This window comes from Equus quagga, chromosome 2 (genome assembly GCF_021613505.1).
Source record: "Equus quagga isolate Etosha38 chromosome 2, UCLA_HA_Equagga_1.0, whole genome shotgun sequence".
Taxonomy (NCBI): Eukaryota; Metazoa; Chordata; class Mammalia; order Perissodactyla; family Equidae; genus Equus; species Equus quagga.
The window spans coordinates 25,522,364-25,536,805 of record NC_060268.1 but is presented as its reverse complement, the minus strand read 5'-3'; the positions used below and the strand labels follow the sequence as shown (position 1 = coordinate 25,536,805).

The window sequence follows — 14,442 nt, the reverse complement described above, 5'->3', positions numbered from 1 at the left end:
AAGAAAATTAAAAGACACTAAATAACTTACTCAAGGCGTACAATGGACAAGTGGCAAAGCCAAGATTGACCTTAACCCAAACTTCAGACCCCAGAAACCATGCTTCTTATTAACCAGTGAGTCTCATTGAACTCCAGCATCTGAAGTGCTTCCTTAAAATGCAGCTTTTAGCATCAAGCCAAACCAAATGAATTAGAATCTCAGAGCATAGGGATTGGAAACCTGAATTTTTGACAAGCCCTCCAGATGATTCTTATGCACATTGAAGTTTAGGACCACTGTAGTTGGTTGAAAGAATGAATGAGACAGGTCCTCTGCTATTTCTACTACTTTGCCCCACATCTTATAAATTCCTACACCTCTAAGCTCTATAAATGCCCATTCTCTTAAACCTTAAGCCCTCATAATGACAATCAGATCAGTTTAATGCTGTGTTTATATATATATTTTTAAAGATTTTATTTTTCTTTTTTCTCCCCAAAGCCCCCTGGTACATAGTTGTGTATTTTTAGTTGTGGATCCTTCTAGTTGTGGCATGTGGGATGCTGCCTCAGCATGGCCTGATGAGTGGTGCCATGTCCTTGCCCAGGATTTGAACTGGCGAAACCCTGGGCCACTGAAGCAGAGTACACGAACTTAACTACTCAGCCACGGGGCTGGCGCCTAATGCTATGTTACAAGAACCAAGAAACCTCAGAATCTCCTGATTTCTGCAGGAGGGCTAAAGAAAAATGCCTGGGCAAACCCTCTGCACCAGCATTCTCCCACTCACCCTCCATCACCCCCCAGCCTCATTTTAACCTAACCAAGGGGATGACCTAAAATCTGACAGCTGCTTGGACAACAGGCCCTGTTTACCTGTTCGGGTAAATGCTGGATCCAGCCTCAACATTTGGCTCCTCTGCTGAGCAAGCCCGAAGTATAGTCAGGACCTCTGAACTAAGCCAGCCACCCGCCTCCATGCCCCCACAGCCCATACCAGCTACCTAAGCCTACCCAGCCTTGTAGGTTAGCCTTTCAGCTGCCCCTCCTGAGGGGAGGGGAGGCAGCGATTCTCCAAACTGAGGCAGACCTTGGGTTGAGCCATATCTTCCCTGAGAACTAGGTTGGGAAATCTCCAGAACAGAGGAACTGCATGTTGGCATATGTCGCATAGGTTTACAGTTGCCAGATAAAATACGAGATGCCCAGTTATGTCACAAATATTGCATGGGACATACTTATTCCAAAAAAGTATTTGTTGTTTATCTGAAATTCAACTTTAGGCGTCCTGTTTTTTATTTGCCAAATCCAGCAGTCTACTTGGGGTACAAGCCCCCAGGCCCTTTGTAGCCAATGGTGCTGTCTCCACAAATATCTTAAATATCTGATTAGAAGGGACACGGGGTGGGGGTGAGGGGGAATCAGGAAGGAGGAGCTATAATAAGGAGGCTCAAAGAGTAGTTCTGTCACTTTTTAATTATGAGAGAACAGAAGGCTGATGGAGCTCCTGTGAGGGACTCGGTTGTTTCAGTACTACTTCTCTCCCTCATTGTCCCCCAAATGTGTGGCCAGGATTACCGTCCTACCCTGAGACCCCAGGGACATTCCTGGACTCATGTCACACATCTGACACAGCTCATACCCGTCTTGCTCACCGGCCAAGGTTCAGAACCCGCGTGGGCGCCCTGGGGCCCCGCCCCCCGCCCGGCGGCGCTGGCCACGCCCCACTTTGTTATCCTATCCTCTTCTGGGTCAGCTGGTGCTGGCGTCAGGCAGAGGGATGGGCTGGTTTGGCTCGACCCGGCAGGGCTTGTTTACTATGGCTGATGATCTGGAGCAGCAGTGAGTTAATCCTGTCTCTTTCTTTCTGTCTCTCTCTCTCTGGGCCATGATCCTGGGACTGTCTGTGGCTGAGGAACAGTTTTAGACACCTTCCCGCCTTTCCTTTTTCAGGTCGGCTTTAGGGGAGGGCTGGGGGTTGCGTTTGCTTGCTTTGCTTTTGCCCAGAAGAGGCAGCGGCAGAGCCAGGAGAGCGATGGAAGATAAGCTTGCCTGCAGCTCAGTGATTCTGACTTTCCACTTTAGTCTTCAGATCGCTCTTCGTTCTCCTCTGGTCGCTTTACCCTGGGCTTGGATTTAGTGGTAATTGCTCAGATCCCCCCGAAGCAAGCTTGTGGGACGCGGGTGCGGGGGTAGCAACCAGGTCTGCTAGTCTGGAGTCGCCCCAGGACTGTAGTCGGGGGTGCAGGAAGAGCCTCGCTTAGCCTGGCAAGAAGAGGGCCTGGGACGAAGAGGGGGGCTGCACCGCGCTGGGCTTGGTCTGGAGGAATGGGCTTGCAAGTTTCTTTAGCTCTCGCCTACCGAGACACTTAGCTTGCGATCCTAGTTGGTAATGTTTTTAATCATCATAATAATATCCTTAATGCTGTGGTTTCAGAATTAGGGCTTTGGTGATTTGCTACGACTCTGTCAAGGGCATCAGGTTTGGGATGCCACCTGTAGGTGGTGTGACTAGCAGTTCTGAGTCTAATAGGAGCCAGGAAAAGTTGCTTGGAGAATGACTCAGCTCCCAGCCAAGCCTTGGTTTCACCAGAACAGGGCCTTTTCCTGGATCCCATGTTCCCTCTTTTCAGAGCTGCAGAACCAGCAGCTTGGAAAACCAATTATTGACAGTAATAGCTTCCTGGGCTTCAAGGAACTGCCCAGGAGAGGTTTGCTTTCTAAGATGACTTCTCCAAGAGGAAATTTACAATGGCTACAATGACTTAGGGAAACACAGAATATTAGCGCTGGTAGAGATACAGGTAGTTCAGCTCCTTTTTACAAGTGAAGAAGCCAGTACCCATGGGATGCCTGTCCCAGATCACAGAGGTCCAGACAGGCTTCTCACTCAGCACAGAACCCCTTCTGCCTCTACCCCCATCAGGATAAAAGCACTCTAGATGAAAGAGAACACCCTGGCCAGGCTAAGTGCATGGCTAAGTGGCTTCTCTGCTCCTTGTCTCAATTTCCCACCACAGCCCTCACCTCCCCAATAGTATTGAGCAGATGGGGTGCCAGGCACCATTTCCAGTGCTTGACCTGTAGCATTTTTGGTGAAGAAGATCGGCAATGTAGAGTTCTCCCTGAAGAGTAGCTGCTGAGCAGCCCATGATGCTATTCCATGAGACAGCATTTCTCCTGAGTGCTGCTTTGGGCAGATACAAGGCAATCTGGGGTCCAGATGTCATGGTCTGACTTGTCACAGTCTCTGTGATTTAGAGAGAAAGTTTATCTCTTAAGACGGACAAAGTTCCGTGGTCTTGGTGCCCGTGCTTCCAGCCTACAAGAAATTCCAGTAGAGCATTACAGAGTTCAGAGTCTGGGATTGGATTGGTTGAGACTGACAGCTCTCATCTGGCTAAAGCCATTGACGTACCACCCTCAGCTGCAAACTCAGTATTTCTTTCAAGTCTCAAGCAGTCATTGAGAGTTGCTACTTGCAAAACACTGGGAATATAGACCCTTATGATTTAGCTGGAGAAAAAGAACATTGATTGGGAGTTTATCTTGAGCCGGGCATTTTAGATGTGCTGGGTGTTTTAGATGCATTGACTCATTTAATCTTTATAACAACCCTATGAGCTAGATACTATTATCACCTCCCTTTTAAAGATGAGGAAACCCTAACACAGAAAGGCTAAATAATGGGCCCAAAGTCATGTTGCTGGTCGGTGGCAGTGCCAGGATTAGAACTCTGGCCTTCTGGCTTTCGGTCACACCTCCTTTCAGAAAACAGAGACCAGTGTGAAAATGTGTTTATATGCTGTGAATATTGTGCATGGCCTTGAAAAGCTGAGGCTGGAATGTCCCGAGGAGAGGTACAGAGAAACCTGGATTTGAGATCTGGGTTCTAGTTCTGCTTCTTTTTCTAACTAGCTGTATGACCTCTTTGGGCATCAGTTTACTCATCTGTAAAATAAAGAGGCTGGACTAGATATTTTTAAGGAACCATCCTAATCTAAAATTCTGTGCTTCAAATGATGTATCAGGATGCCCAGTGTGTGCCAAAGGGGTTGGTGATGATCCCCTCATTCCCTCACTTGCTTGACTGTGCCCCTGCTTGACTATGCCGATGTTCATAGACCCTTCCCATGGCTGGTAGTGTCCATCTTGTAATCCCCTTCATCCAGGTAGAGTTCAAGAAAAGAGAAATATCATATAGGACAGAAAAGGAATAGTAAAAACTCATTCATTGAGCATCTCATTAGTCCCAGGCACCTAATGAGGTCCCTTCCATATCTAGACACTCAAAGACAGGTTATTTAACAGGCCAAAGCCATTCTGCTCATAAATTATAGTACTGTGACTCAGATCCAGGGTTTTTTTAAATTCTCAAACTCGTTCTTTTAACCTCTAACCTGCAGTAGCTTGAAGTCCCCTGGATATAAAAGAGGACTTTCTTATCTGTTTTACTGCATGCCATTGGAGGTGAGGACATACGTGAGCTTTCTACTCATCTTATCATCTGGAAAACAAGGCCAGAAGCAACCTGTGTCCTGTCAGTAAATCATAGCAGGACTTGAACCCAGGTCTTCTGCCTCCTGCTTCCTGCCTGTCCTACCTCTTTGTTCAAGGCTGGACTGATTGATTGCCTGAGAGCCTAACTGGCCACTGACACAGTGCTCTGTACTTCCAAGGACTTGGAAAATGACACTCACAAACCCAGTGCCCTGCCAGAAAGGCAAGTGGCATGGGAATTGGTCCTACCCTAAAGGAACATCCAGTCCTGAAATAGTAGTTAAAAGTTGGCTTTTTCCCCCCCGGTAATCTCCTTGAACAATGTGATAACCAGTAACAAAGGGAGGTTGTAAAGCTCAAATGAGATAATAAATGTGAAAGAGCTTTGTAAACTGTAAAGTGCCGTGCATATGGTGCTCTGAGTATCTGTTGAAACAAATGTCATGCTGTTGTTAGTAGCCATTTACCAGAGAAAAGTAACAGTCTATCAGGCAGCAAGGGAATTGCTGACTGCCAGAGTGGCAGTTCTCCTGGGCCTGGGAAACACCCTGCACCCTGATAGCTCTTTTGTAACTGTCAGCAAGGCTGAGAGCATCAATGTTGCCAATGAGTCTCTGTGTCTCCTTGTCCCAGGCCTCAAGGCTGGCTGAGTAGCTGGCTGCCCACTTGGCGACCCACTTCGATGTCTCAGCTGAAGAATGTGGAAGCCAGGATCCTCCAGTGTAAGTAGAAGGGATGACTTGTCCACCTCCCTCAGGAGGCCCAAGGAGGATACAGGATTTTCCCAGAGCCTGGTACACTGAGCCCACTGTTTCCTGATTAACAGTGCTTGGGGTGGGAGGAAGGGAGGTCAGCAATTTGAGGGACAAGATTTGCACAGAGAACACCATATTTTATGATAGTGGTTCCTCGGTGTCTCCCTCCCTATCCATCATCCCACAACCTCACGTCAAAGCCTACACCAGCTGTTAACACACAACACATGCAAATACGCGTTCTCTCCTGCCCTTCTACCTTCTCTCCCTCCCTCTTCTTCCAAGCCCAAAAGCACTTCTTAGATTTTGCACCTTCCTATCCGAGGACCAGCAGTCCTGTATTCTCTAATAATTCTATTCCTTGTGTTCTACGCACTTAGGCCCCCCACTTATCTGGTTACCAGAATAGTTGGGGATTCCCACAGAACAGCTCTCATGGCAGGATTATGTTGGGACAGGGCACCCCATGAGCGGCAGCAGCCAATGGCTCAAACAAGACTCCTGGGCCACGTCTCCTCTTATTTCCCATGTGAACTTCCCTACCTGGCACCCACTGCCCCAGCCATGGCTGCCATCTCTCTCCCTTTTTATTTTTTTTTTTAAGATTGAGCTAGGGGCCTGCCCGGTGGCACAGCAGTTAAGTTTACACACTTTGCTTTGGCAGCCCAGGGTTTGCTGCTTCAGATCCTGGGTGCAGACCTATGCACCACTTGTCAAGCCATGCTGTGGTAGGCATCCCACATATAAAAATAGAGGAGGATGTGCACAGATGTTAGCTCAGGGCCAGTCTTCCTCAGTGAAAAGAGGAAGATTGGTGGCAGATGTTAGCTCAGGGCTAATCTTCCTAAAAGAAAATAAAAAATAAAATAAAATAAAATAAAAATTATAAAAAAAAAAAAAGATTGAGCTAACATCTGTTGCCAGTCTTTTTTTTCTTCTTTTTCTCCCCAAAGCCCCTCAGTGCATAGCTGTATACTCTACATGTAGGTCCTTCTGGTTGTGCTACGTGGGACACTGCCTCAACATGGCTTGAGGAACAGTGCTAGGTCCGTGCCCAGGATCCAAACTGGTGAAACGCTGGGCCATCACAGCAGAGCATGTGAACTTAACCACTCGGCCATAGGGCCAGCCCCTGCCCTCTCTCCTATGGGCCTGAGTTAGTACAGCTGCAGGACAGCCACAGCTTTCAAGCCTCTGTCCAGGATCCAGGATCCAGGGGACTTCTCCCAGGCAGCTCTGTCACATGACTGCTCTCATGCCAGCAGGGCAACCACTGCCCATCTCAACCTGTCTCTAAGAGGAGTAAGCCTGTGGTTCAGTCCACACCCTTCACCTGCTCCATCTGGCTCAACTCTAGTCAGAAACTACCCTCCCACATACCCTTAGTGAGGGCATTTCTGTCCATCTGTTAAGCCTCAAGTACACACAGGCACAAGGGTGATGGATGTAGGAACTCTGGCATCAGTAGCGTCACTGCCACCCTGGGTCCACAGGGAGCTGGGCAAAGAGCCTCAAAGAATAAGATGGTCCCTCTTGTTACCTACAGTCTAGGTGATCTACAGATCGTGCTTGGAGTTGAGCTCTTGGGGTGTATAGTCAGACAGCTGTGAAAGGAAAGGGGTGAAGGAGGTCAGGAAGGGTTTGGAAATGCAGAGAAAGGTAGTCCAGGCAAAATGATGATGCTGTCAGAAAACAGTCTTATTGCTCTGCCCTGGATTCCCCTCTCCCCAGGTCTCCAGAACAATTTCCTGGCCCGATATGTGTCCCTCCCCAACCAGAACAAGATCTGGACGGTGACTGTGAGCCCCGAGCTCAGGGACCGCACCCCCCTGGTGATGGTGCACGGTTTCGGGGGCGGCGTGGGCCTCTGGATCCTCAACATGGATTCACTGAGTGCCCGCCGCACACTGCACACCTTCGATCTGCTTGGCTTTGGACGAAGCTCGAGGCCAGCGTTCCCGAGGGACCCAGAGGGGGCCGAAGACGAGTTTGTGACCTCAATAGAGACATGGCGGGAGACCATGGGGATCCCCAGTATGATCCTCCTGGGGCACAGTTTGGGAGGATTCCTGGCCACTTCTTACTCTATCAAATACCCTGAAAGGTAAGGAGGAGCCACCCCTCTCGCTCATGACCTAATTCCTTGCCTTACTGGGAACCTTCCAGGATTAGTTTCCAATAGTTCTCTTCTTCCTGGGATTTAAGGACTATGATATCTCTAAGAAAATGCAACTCATCTTCTCATTTTTCCTTTTTTAGAGTTAAACACCTCATCCTGGTGGACCCATGGGGCTTTCCCCTCCGACCGACTGACCCCAATGAGATCCGTGCACCCCCAACTTGGGTAAAGGCTGTGGCTTCTGTTCTAGGGCGTTCCAATCCACTGGCTGTTCTTCGAGTAGCTGGGCCCTGGGGTAAGTAGCCTGCGAATAAACAAACTATCTTCTCAAACCAAAGCTGTCGCATTCTAGAAGCCCCACCGCATCTGGACGCGACCATCCCCGCCCTACTTGTTCATGAAAAGTGAGAAAGGTCCTAGCGTTGTTATTTAAAGCTATTAATCTGGACCAGATCTCTTTGTCTGCAGTTTCACAAGGGTCTTTTTTTCCCCTTCATCTGCATGGGAAAACCTTACCTATGCAAGGGACAGACGGAGCAGAACTATTACTCTGAGCCTTGGCTAGACCCCCAGAGAGAGAGAGAAAGGGGCCTTCAGGTGACTCTTGCTCTACTGAATTCTTGTGCTGCTCGTGTCAGTTTATGGCAAGCTGTTGGTGATTGAGCATGGAAGCCACCCCTGGATCATAACTCCACAGCTCACCCAGCACCTGCAGCAGGGAGATATCAGAACCTGAGCCTCCGCCATAACCCATAGTGGCAGGCGGGCCCCTCTAAACCGTGCCCTGCTCCAGTCAAACACCGCATCTTCACCACTTAGGGGCTGTCACAAATTCTGTGGGTGAAGGGAGGGAAGGAGTTTGGGAAGAGTAAGCCAGAGTAAGTAGAATGAGTAGTTCTCAGCCTTCTGCCTTCACACCTTCCTTTCTGGGGAGCTTTTTACTCTGATGAAGTGAAAAGCAGATTCCCTTTCTGGAAAAGACTGGTGACTCTCTATCTTGCACTGATGACTTATGTATACGTAGAGAGGTTCAGTAGCCAATTATGACTTAATTGTTAATGCCTAAGTAAGAGTTGTCTCTCTATGTCCTTCAAGAGAAACAGATGGCTCTGGATAAAAGAGAAAAATGAGCATTTGAGTAGAAGGCAGAAGTTTAGGAGTTTTAGGAGAAAGGAAGGATAACAAGAGACACAGGTGCCAAAGGAGAGTAACTGTGCAGAGGGCTGACCTTCTTAGAGCTCCCAGCACTGGGAACTCTAGCAGAGTCTCTCTGATCCTTTTCCAGGGAGAGGCCCTTCTCTAACCACTGTCCCTTTTCTGGACCTGAATCTGGCCAGGTTCGTGCATGGGCATCAGAGCCAGTGTGGTTGGGGTGGTTGACTGGCAGCTGTGGAGGAAGCCAGGCCCCACGGGATCCCAGCTGTGCATCCCTCACCCCTTGCTTCTCACATACAGAAAGAAGACCAGAAGAGAGAGCGAGGTCGGAAGCTGACCCATAGGCCCAATTTTTACAGTCTGTTTTCAGTGCCCTCCTGCTTGTGTATGTACTATATAGAGAAAGGTGAAGCGAACGGATTGCTCGAAAACTGTGCCCCAAGTCAGAGATGCCAGTGTTACGTTTACCTCTCACTCATATTCTCTTACAGGCCTGGACATGAGAGGACTGTCGGGAGGTGTGAGTTTCATCCACTACCTTCAGCTATTAAAGGCCATAAGGGTCTTAGGGAGAAAGAGAACATAGCTCAGACTGTAAAAGAAAAGCGTCTCAACCATGGACTCCTGTGGGGCTTGTGATCCATGAAGGAAAAGATCTAGGGACTTCATTGAGCTGAACATAATCTGGGTCCTCAGTGACATTAGACTGTCTAAATTCTTTGGTCACCAGCTGACTCTCATTTGTAATCATCTGGCGTTTCCCAAAAGACTCGCACACGCTTTCTGCCGCTATAATGTTAAACGTACAAAGCAAACAAACCCTTAGGAGAAATGATGTTTGGTTAAAGTTGTTAAAAGCAGACACAGGCAGGAGTCCTTCCCCCACCCAAACTGGCCACTGCATGTTTTTCTGTTCCCTCCCAGGGCCTGGCCTGGTGCAGCGATTCCGACCAGACTTCAAGCGCAAGTTTGCAGACTTCTTTGAAGACGATACCATATCAGAGTATATCTACCACTGCAACGCACAGAATCCCAGGTGAGGGCAGCTCCCAGAGCCAGCTCAGGATGGACGGGTTTGGAGATAAAGCTCCAGCTGCTGGAAAACTCCAGAACTGTCCCGGGATCATTCTGTGCTGTATTTCTTCTCCCACAAAGCTCTCGTTCAGTTAGGGGAACGCAGGCATTAGCAGACTTGATCATTTCCAGAGACTTCCCCAGGGATAGGCACAAAGGGATAGAGAAGATACTAGATTCATTCAACATGCCGCTGTGTCTAGAGGAGACTCTTACTATTCCCTAGAGATATGCAGTTAGCCTGATGGGCAAGAGTCTGGGAGATATTTGAAAAGAATGTGTTTTTTTTAACTGAAAAAGTGAAATGAACATGGCATTTTTATAAAAGCAAAGGAAGAAAGAAAGAAGTCTTCTGAAGTCTTCCTCTTTCCCAGATCTGTAATTCCCAGATTTCCTTGTTATTTCTTGTCTGAGATGTCATGTGACAGTGCCTCAGAGAAGCTCCTTGCACATCTTCCTTTGCACACACATGACTGTATCTATAGAATGCATTCCTACAAATAGAATTGCTGATTGAAAGAGTATGCATTTTAAAATTTAAATATGCATACCTTGAAATACTTGTTGTTAGGACAGGAACTCCTTCCCTATCTTTTGGAGATTTCGGGCTGTCCCCAGAATCTTGAGACATTCTTATCTATGACTGCTCACAGTAGGCCCACCAAGCCTGCTGATCTGCAGTCTTGGCAACTGAGAGCTAGGGCAGTCAGGGAGGTAATCTTCCCCTCGGGCAGTGACTGATACCATGAGGCCGCTTTGGTGCCTCTGCAGTGGCCTCGCCCCAAGTTGCTGAGAGTTATCTCAGAGGAGCCAAGGTCACAGGAAGCAGCACCCCTGCCCTACCTCATTCCAGACCTGCCCAGTTCCTCCGTTTGAGCCCAGAGCTGTGAAGAAGGCTGGGATTTGCATTCCAACAGCGCTGTCTGAGCATTAGCCTCAAACCCAGACAGCCTTCAGGCAGTGTGGGAACTGTTCATCCGACATTCCTCATGAGCTCAGCTATCGAAGGGCCTAAGTGAAGGGCCCCACTTAGGCGGAGGTATGGAAACTCGGCCAGCAGTCAAATCGGGGAGGCCCCTGCTTCCTGTTCTTAATCCCTCAGCCCCCACTGGGCTCAGTGCCAGTCTCATACCCCCTTAAGGCCCCACAGGCCCAACCTTAGCCCTTTCCTCAGAACGTACCCCAGCCCCAGACCTAGTTCTGCATAGTGAATGGCCTCCCAAACTAAGCCACGGAATATATCATCGTGCAAGTCATCATGTGCTGGAAGAAGCAGAGATGACATCAGTGATAACCAGTCCCCTCCCACCAAACACCATCACACGATGTTATAACCCCTGAGCGTTTCTGAACTGTAACCTTGACAAGCTCGTGGTAACTCTTACTATTCCCTTGGAAAACGTGAATTTGGCCAGGGAAAAATATTTGGCAGCCACCCTGCTTAGCTTCACCTACACTTAGGATCTTTGTGCATATTTTCATTTTCCTCACAATGACCTAATAAAGTGGCTATAACTCCTCTCCAATTTGTAGATGAGAAAATTAAGGTGTACGCCACATTGTTTAATGCCTAAAGTGTGAGCTACAGGAGGGCAGGCCCCACTTCTGTCTTGTTCCTGTGTCCCTGCACTCAGCTCAGGGTATGACACGTAAATATTTGTTGAATAAACATTAACCCATTGCACTCTTGGGCAATGCTCAGTGTCATGGGAGTTTTCACAAGTGCGTCCCTCTTAACTCTTCTGTGTCAAGAGGCCTCTGGCAATTCAGTCCCATCTCCTAATCTTACCAACATTTAATGAGCCCAGTGTTGGGCTCTGAGAGGAATACAAAGCTGACAGAGATACTGCCTCTGAAGAGACCAGCAAGTTGACATTTTATGCCATGAGGTTTCTTCTATTAATTGCCTCACCCTGTTTTGCTTCTTCAGTGGGGAGACAGCATTCAAAAGCATGATGGAGTCCTTCGGCTGGGCTCGGCGCCCCATGCTAGAGCGAATTCACTTGATTCGAAAAGATGTGCCCATCACCATGATCTATGGGGCCAACACCTGGATAGATACCAGCACAGGGAAAAAGGTGAAGCTGCAGCGGCCAGATTCGTATGTCCGAGACATGGTACGTTGGCCACCCGAGGAGCAGGTTGGAGTGGAAATGTGCATTGAATGCCAGCACATGCTGATCGACTCTCAGCATGGATGAGCCGTGGGGTAGAGAAGAGTGTTGGAAGAGTCAGAGGGGAAAGAGGAATGGACAGTTTGAGATAAGGCAGTGGGTTTGAAAGGGTTGGCTCCCTATAGTATCATAATTAGGGGCTTCTTATTTCTGTGTTGCCCAGTTCAGCTAAAAGCCAGGTTCTTGTCTAGTAGCCAGGCCCAGACATCATGCTGCTACTCCAGCCCTCCTATAATTCTCACCTAAAATCAGAGTCATGAATAGGAGAGCGAATAGTAGAGGCTACCATGAAGCCTTCCCACCACACTCCCACCATCCCTTTTTTCTTACCCACCTCCACCCTCATTTGCTAATGAATGTGCTTAATTAGGCTGGGTGCCTAATGGGCCCTGGTATACCGGACCTGTGGATGAAATGAGCAGATTGGTGGTGGGGCTATTGTGGAAGGCAAGATACAGTGAATGGCCATAGAGGAAGGAGAATGGGATATTGGGATTCATTGGCTCCCACAGGAAAGAGCCAAGATCTGGGGAGAAAGGTAGACCCTTGTTTCTGATAAGTGCTCATGGGTGACAGGCAAGCAAGTCTAAGGGAGAAGAAATGGTGCAACAGCTTTCCAGTACCTGGAGTAAAGGGCGTTCCCACCCCTGGCGGGTTCCTCTTTCTACAGGAGATTGAGGGTGCTTCGCACCATGTCTATGCAGACCAGCCACACATCTTCAATGCTGTGGTGGAAGAGATCTGTGACTCCGTTGATTGAGCTGCTCTCCCGAGAGGAAGAGGAGAAAGCCAGAGAGTTGCTCTCACCTCCCTGTCTGCTTACTCACCCATCTGTCCTTTCTTCACCAACTAACGTGCCAGCCAGGCAGAATCTTGGGCTGTCCCCAGGGCAGGACCAGAGTGAAGAAGAGCACTCCTCGCCCCACACTAAGGGCTGTAGGCGGAAGCCACAAGAGGCCTTGAGCTCCCCACCCCAGAGAAGAATATAAAGGGTTGCATAATGCCACCCCATTCTCTTCATGCCAATTGTTACCCAGATGGTAGTTGTGAAGAGATTGCACTGAGCCACGTTCCCTCCCTGGGCCAAGGGGAGGGTGGCCTCTCTTCCCCTGGGTGCAGGAGAGACTCTCAGCAGCCTTTCGTAGCTCTGGAGTGTTTGTGGGGGTAGTTTCCATGCAAGAACATCTTCTTCCTCCATCACCCCCTGACCTCTGTGCCATGACAGTTCCATCCAGGGTCTGCTGGGAACCCACTTAACTACCAAGAGCAGGTCCTGGAGCTCCCTTGACCTTCAGAGTCCTTCCCATGACCTGAGAGATCATCTCCAAAGCCCTTATTAATGGAGGAGGAACAGCACATGGCTGGCCCATGGTGATACAGCTCTGTTCCAGGAAGAGCTAAGGCTGCAACCCAGGTCTGCAGTCTCCATTTGCTAAGGTTCAAGGCAGGCACCATTGCCATGGGGCTGGCCCTGGTCACTGGCCGAGGGTAAGCCCTCCCTGCCCCAGACTGGAGCCCCATTGCACAGGGGTGCTGTTTTTCTGCCGTGTCTCAGTCCTGGCTGCCTAAGCTGGGGACACTCAAGCGCTTCCTTCTCTGCCTCTTCCCAACTGGGAGGCCTCTGGGCCTCCCTCTGTGCCTTGGGCCCTGAAGCCCCACCTGTAGTACAGAGCAAAGGTGGCCCCTGGTGGAGAGAGAAGGGAAAGGCCCTTCAGCCCCAGGGCTGGGTCTGGATTCTCCATGCTATGTAGTATCTGCAGGGTTTCTCTACCTGCCCTCAGAGCTGAGGTCCACCGTGAGCCCCTGCCCACGGTCTAGTGGGGAACCTCAAGCCAGCAGTTTCCTGTCCTCAGCAGCCACAGGATGGTTCTCACTGCCTGGCCCTCCATCTCTGCCATCTGTTCCCCTGGTCTCCAGCTCATCCTGCCCCCAACCTACTTGTCACTCTCTCCCAGGGGCTGTTTCCAGGTGCTGCTCGGAGGTTCTGGGCAATAGGCTGGGCCTGGCCCCAGAACCAGGGCAGCTCCTGCCTGTTCCTTCACTTTTGTAAAGCCAACCCTTTCACCAGAATAGTATTAACCCCTGGTGCTTTGTACTACTGGTCTAGCTGCCTTGGGCTCCTTTTCTATATTAATAAAGAAATGAGTAAAAACCTGGTGGTGGTGCTGTTTAATACCGCTCCGACAGGAGAGCTGGGAGTGGTGCTGAATTCACAACAGCCCGTGTGATGCCTGAGTCCCAAGGCGCCCCTGAGATCTACCAGCTCCCTCGCCACCCCCTCTCCCGTTTAGCACAGCATTTGCCCTCTAGACCCAGCCCAGACTCCAGGTCAGCACAGACCATCTCAGCTAGCCCCCTCAGAGGGTGGATGAGGAATGTGGATGGGCCAAGCTCCAATTCACAGGAGGAGAATTAGGCAGAAGTGGGTGCTCCCTGTAGCCCATTAAATGACCCTGTCTTCCGAAGTTCACTCTACATGGGCTTCCACTTGGAGTGTTGCCTACAGCCTAACTCCTACTCATCCTCTGGGTCTCAGCTCAAATATTCCTTGTTAGGGACGCCTTCCCCTGACCCCCCAGACTGGACTTGTTCCCCCTCTTCTGTGTCTCCATGGGACACTCAACTGCCCCTTTGTAAAACTCATGAACTTGTGGTCACTTGTTTAACGTCTGTCTTTCCTCCC

General features: G+C 49.5%; 1 protein-coding gene across 3 annotated transcripts; it reads left to right on the top strand.

Moving 5' to 3' along the window:
* Positions 1 to 1,744: 1,744 nt before the first annotated feature.
* On the top strand, positions 1,745 to 13,915 carry ABHD4 (abhydrolase domain containing 4, N-acyl phospholipase B). 3 transcript variants are annotated; one of them, XM_046654300.1, is made up of 7 exons: positions 1,745 to 1,824; positions 5,116 to 5,204; positions 6,969 to 7,341; positions 7,497 to 7,651; positions 9,436 to 9,547; positions 11,516 to 11,702; positions 12,430 to 13,915. In XM_046654300.1, exons 1-7 carry the CDS (start codon positions 1,763 to 1,765, stop codon positions 12,517 to 12,519), a joined length of 1,068 nt encoding a protein of 355 aa, XP_046510256.1. In that variant the 5' UTR covers positions 1,745 to 1,762; the 3' UTR covers positions 12,520 to 13,915. The 3 variants fall into 3 exon arrangements, with proteins under 3 accessions (XP_046510256.1, XP_046510257.1, XP_046510258.1); XM_046654301.1 differs by having other exon boundaries at positions 1,799 to 1,935; XM_046654302.1 differs by lacking the exon at positions 1,745 to 1,824 and adding an exon at positions 4,687 to 4,705.
* Positions 13,916 to 14,442: the final 527 nt, after the last annotated feature.

Bases quoted from the DNA above. Each gene is read 5' to 3' on its own strand.
- ABHD4 (XM_046654300.1), top strand. From the start codon at position 1,763: ATGGGCTGGTTTGGCTCGACCCGGCAGGGCTTGTTTACTATGGCTGAT. The intron at 7,342-7,496 runs GTAAGGAGGAGC...TTCCTTTTTTAG, and splicing joins TCTATCAAATACCCTGAAAG to AGTTAAACACCTCATCCTGG. The intron at 7,652-9,435 runs GTAAGTAGCCTG...GTTCCCTCCCAG, and splicing joins TCGAGTAGCTGGGCCCTGGG to GGCCTGGCCTGGTGCAGCGA.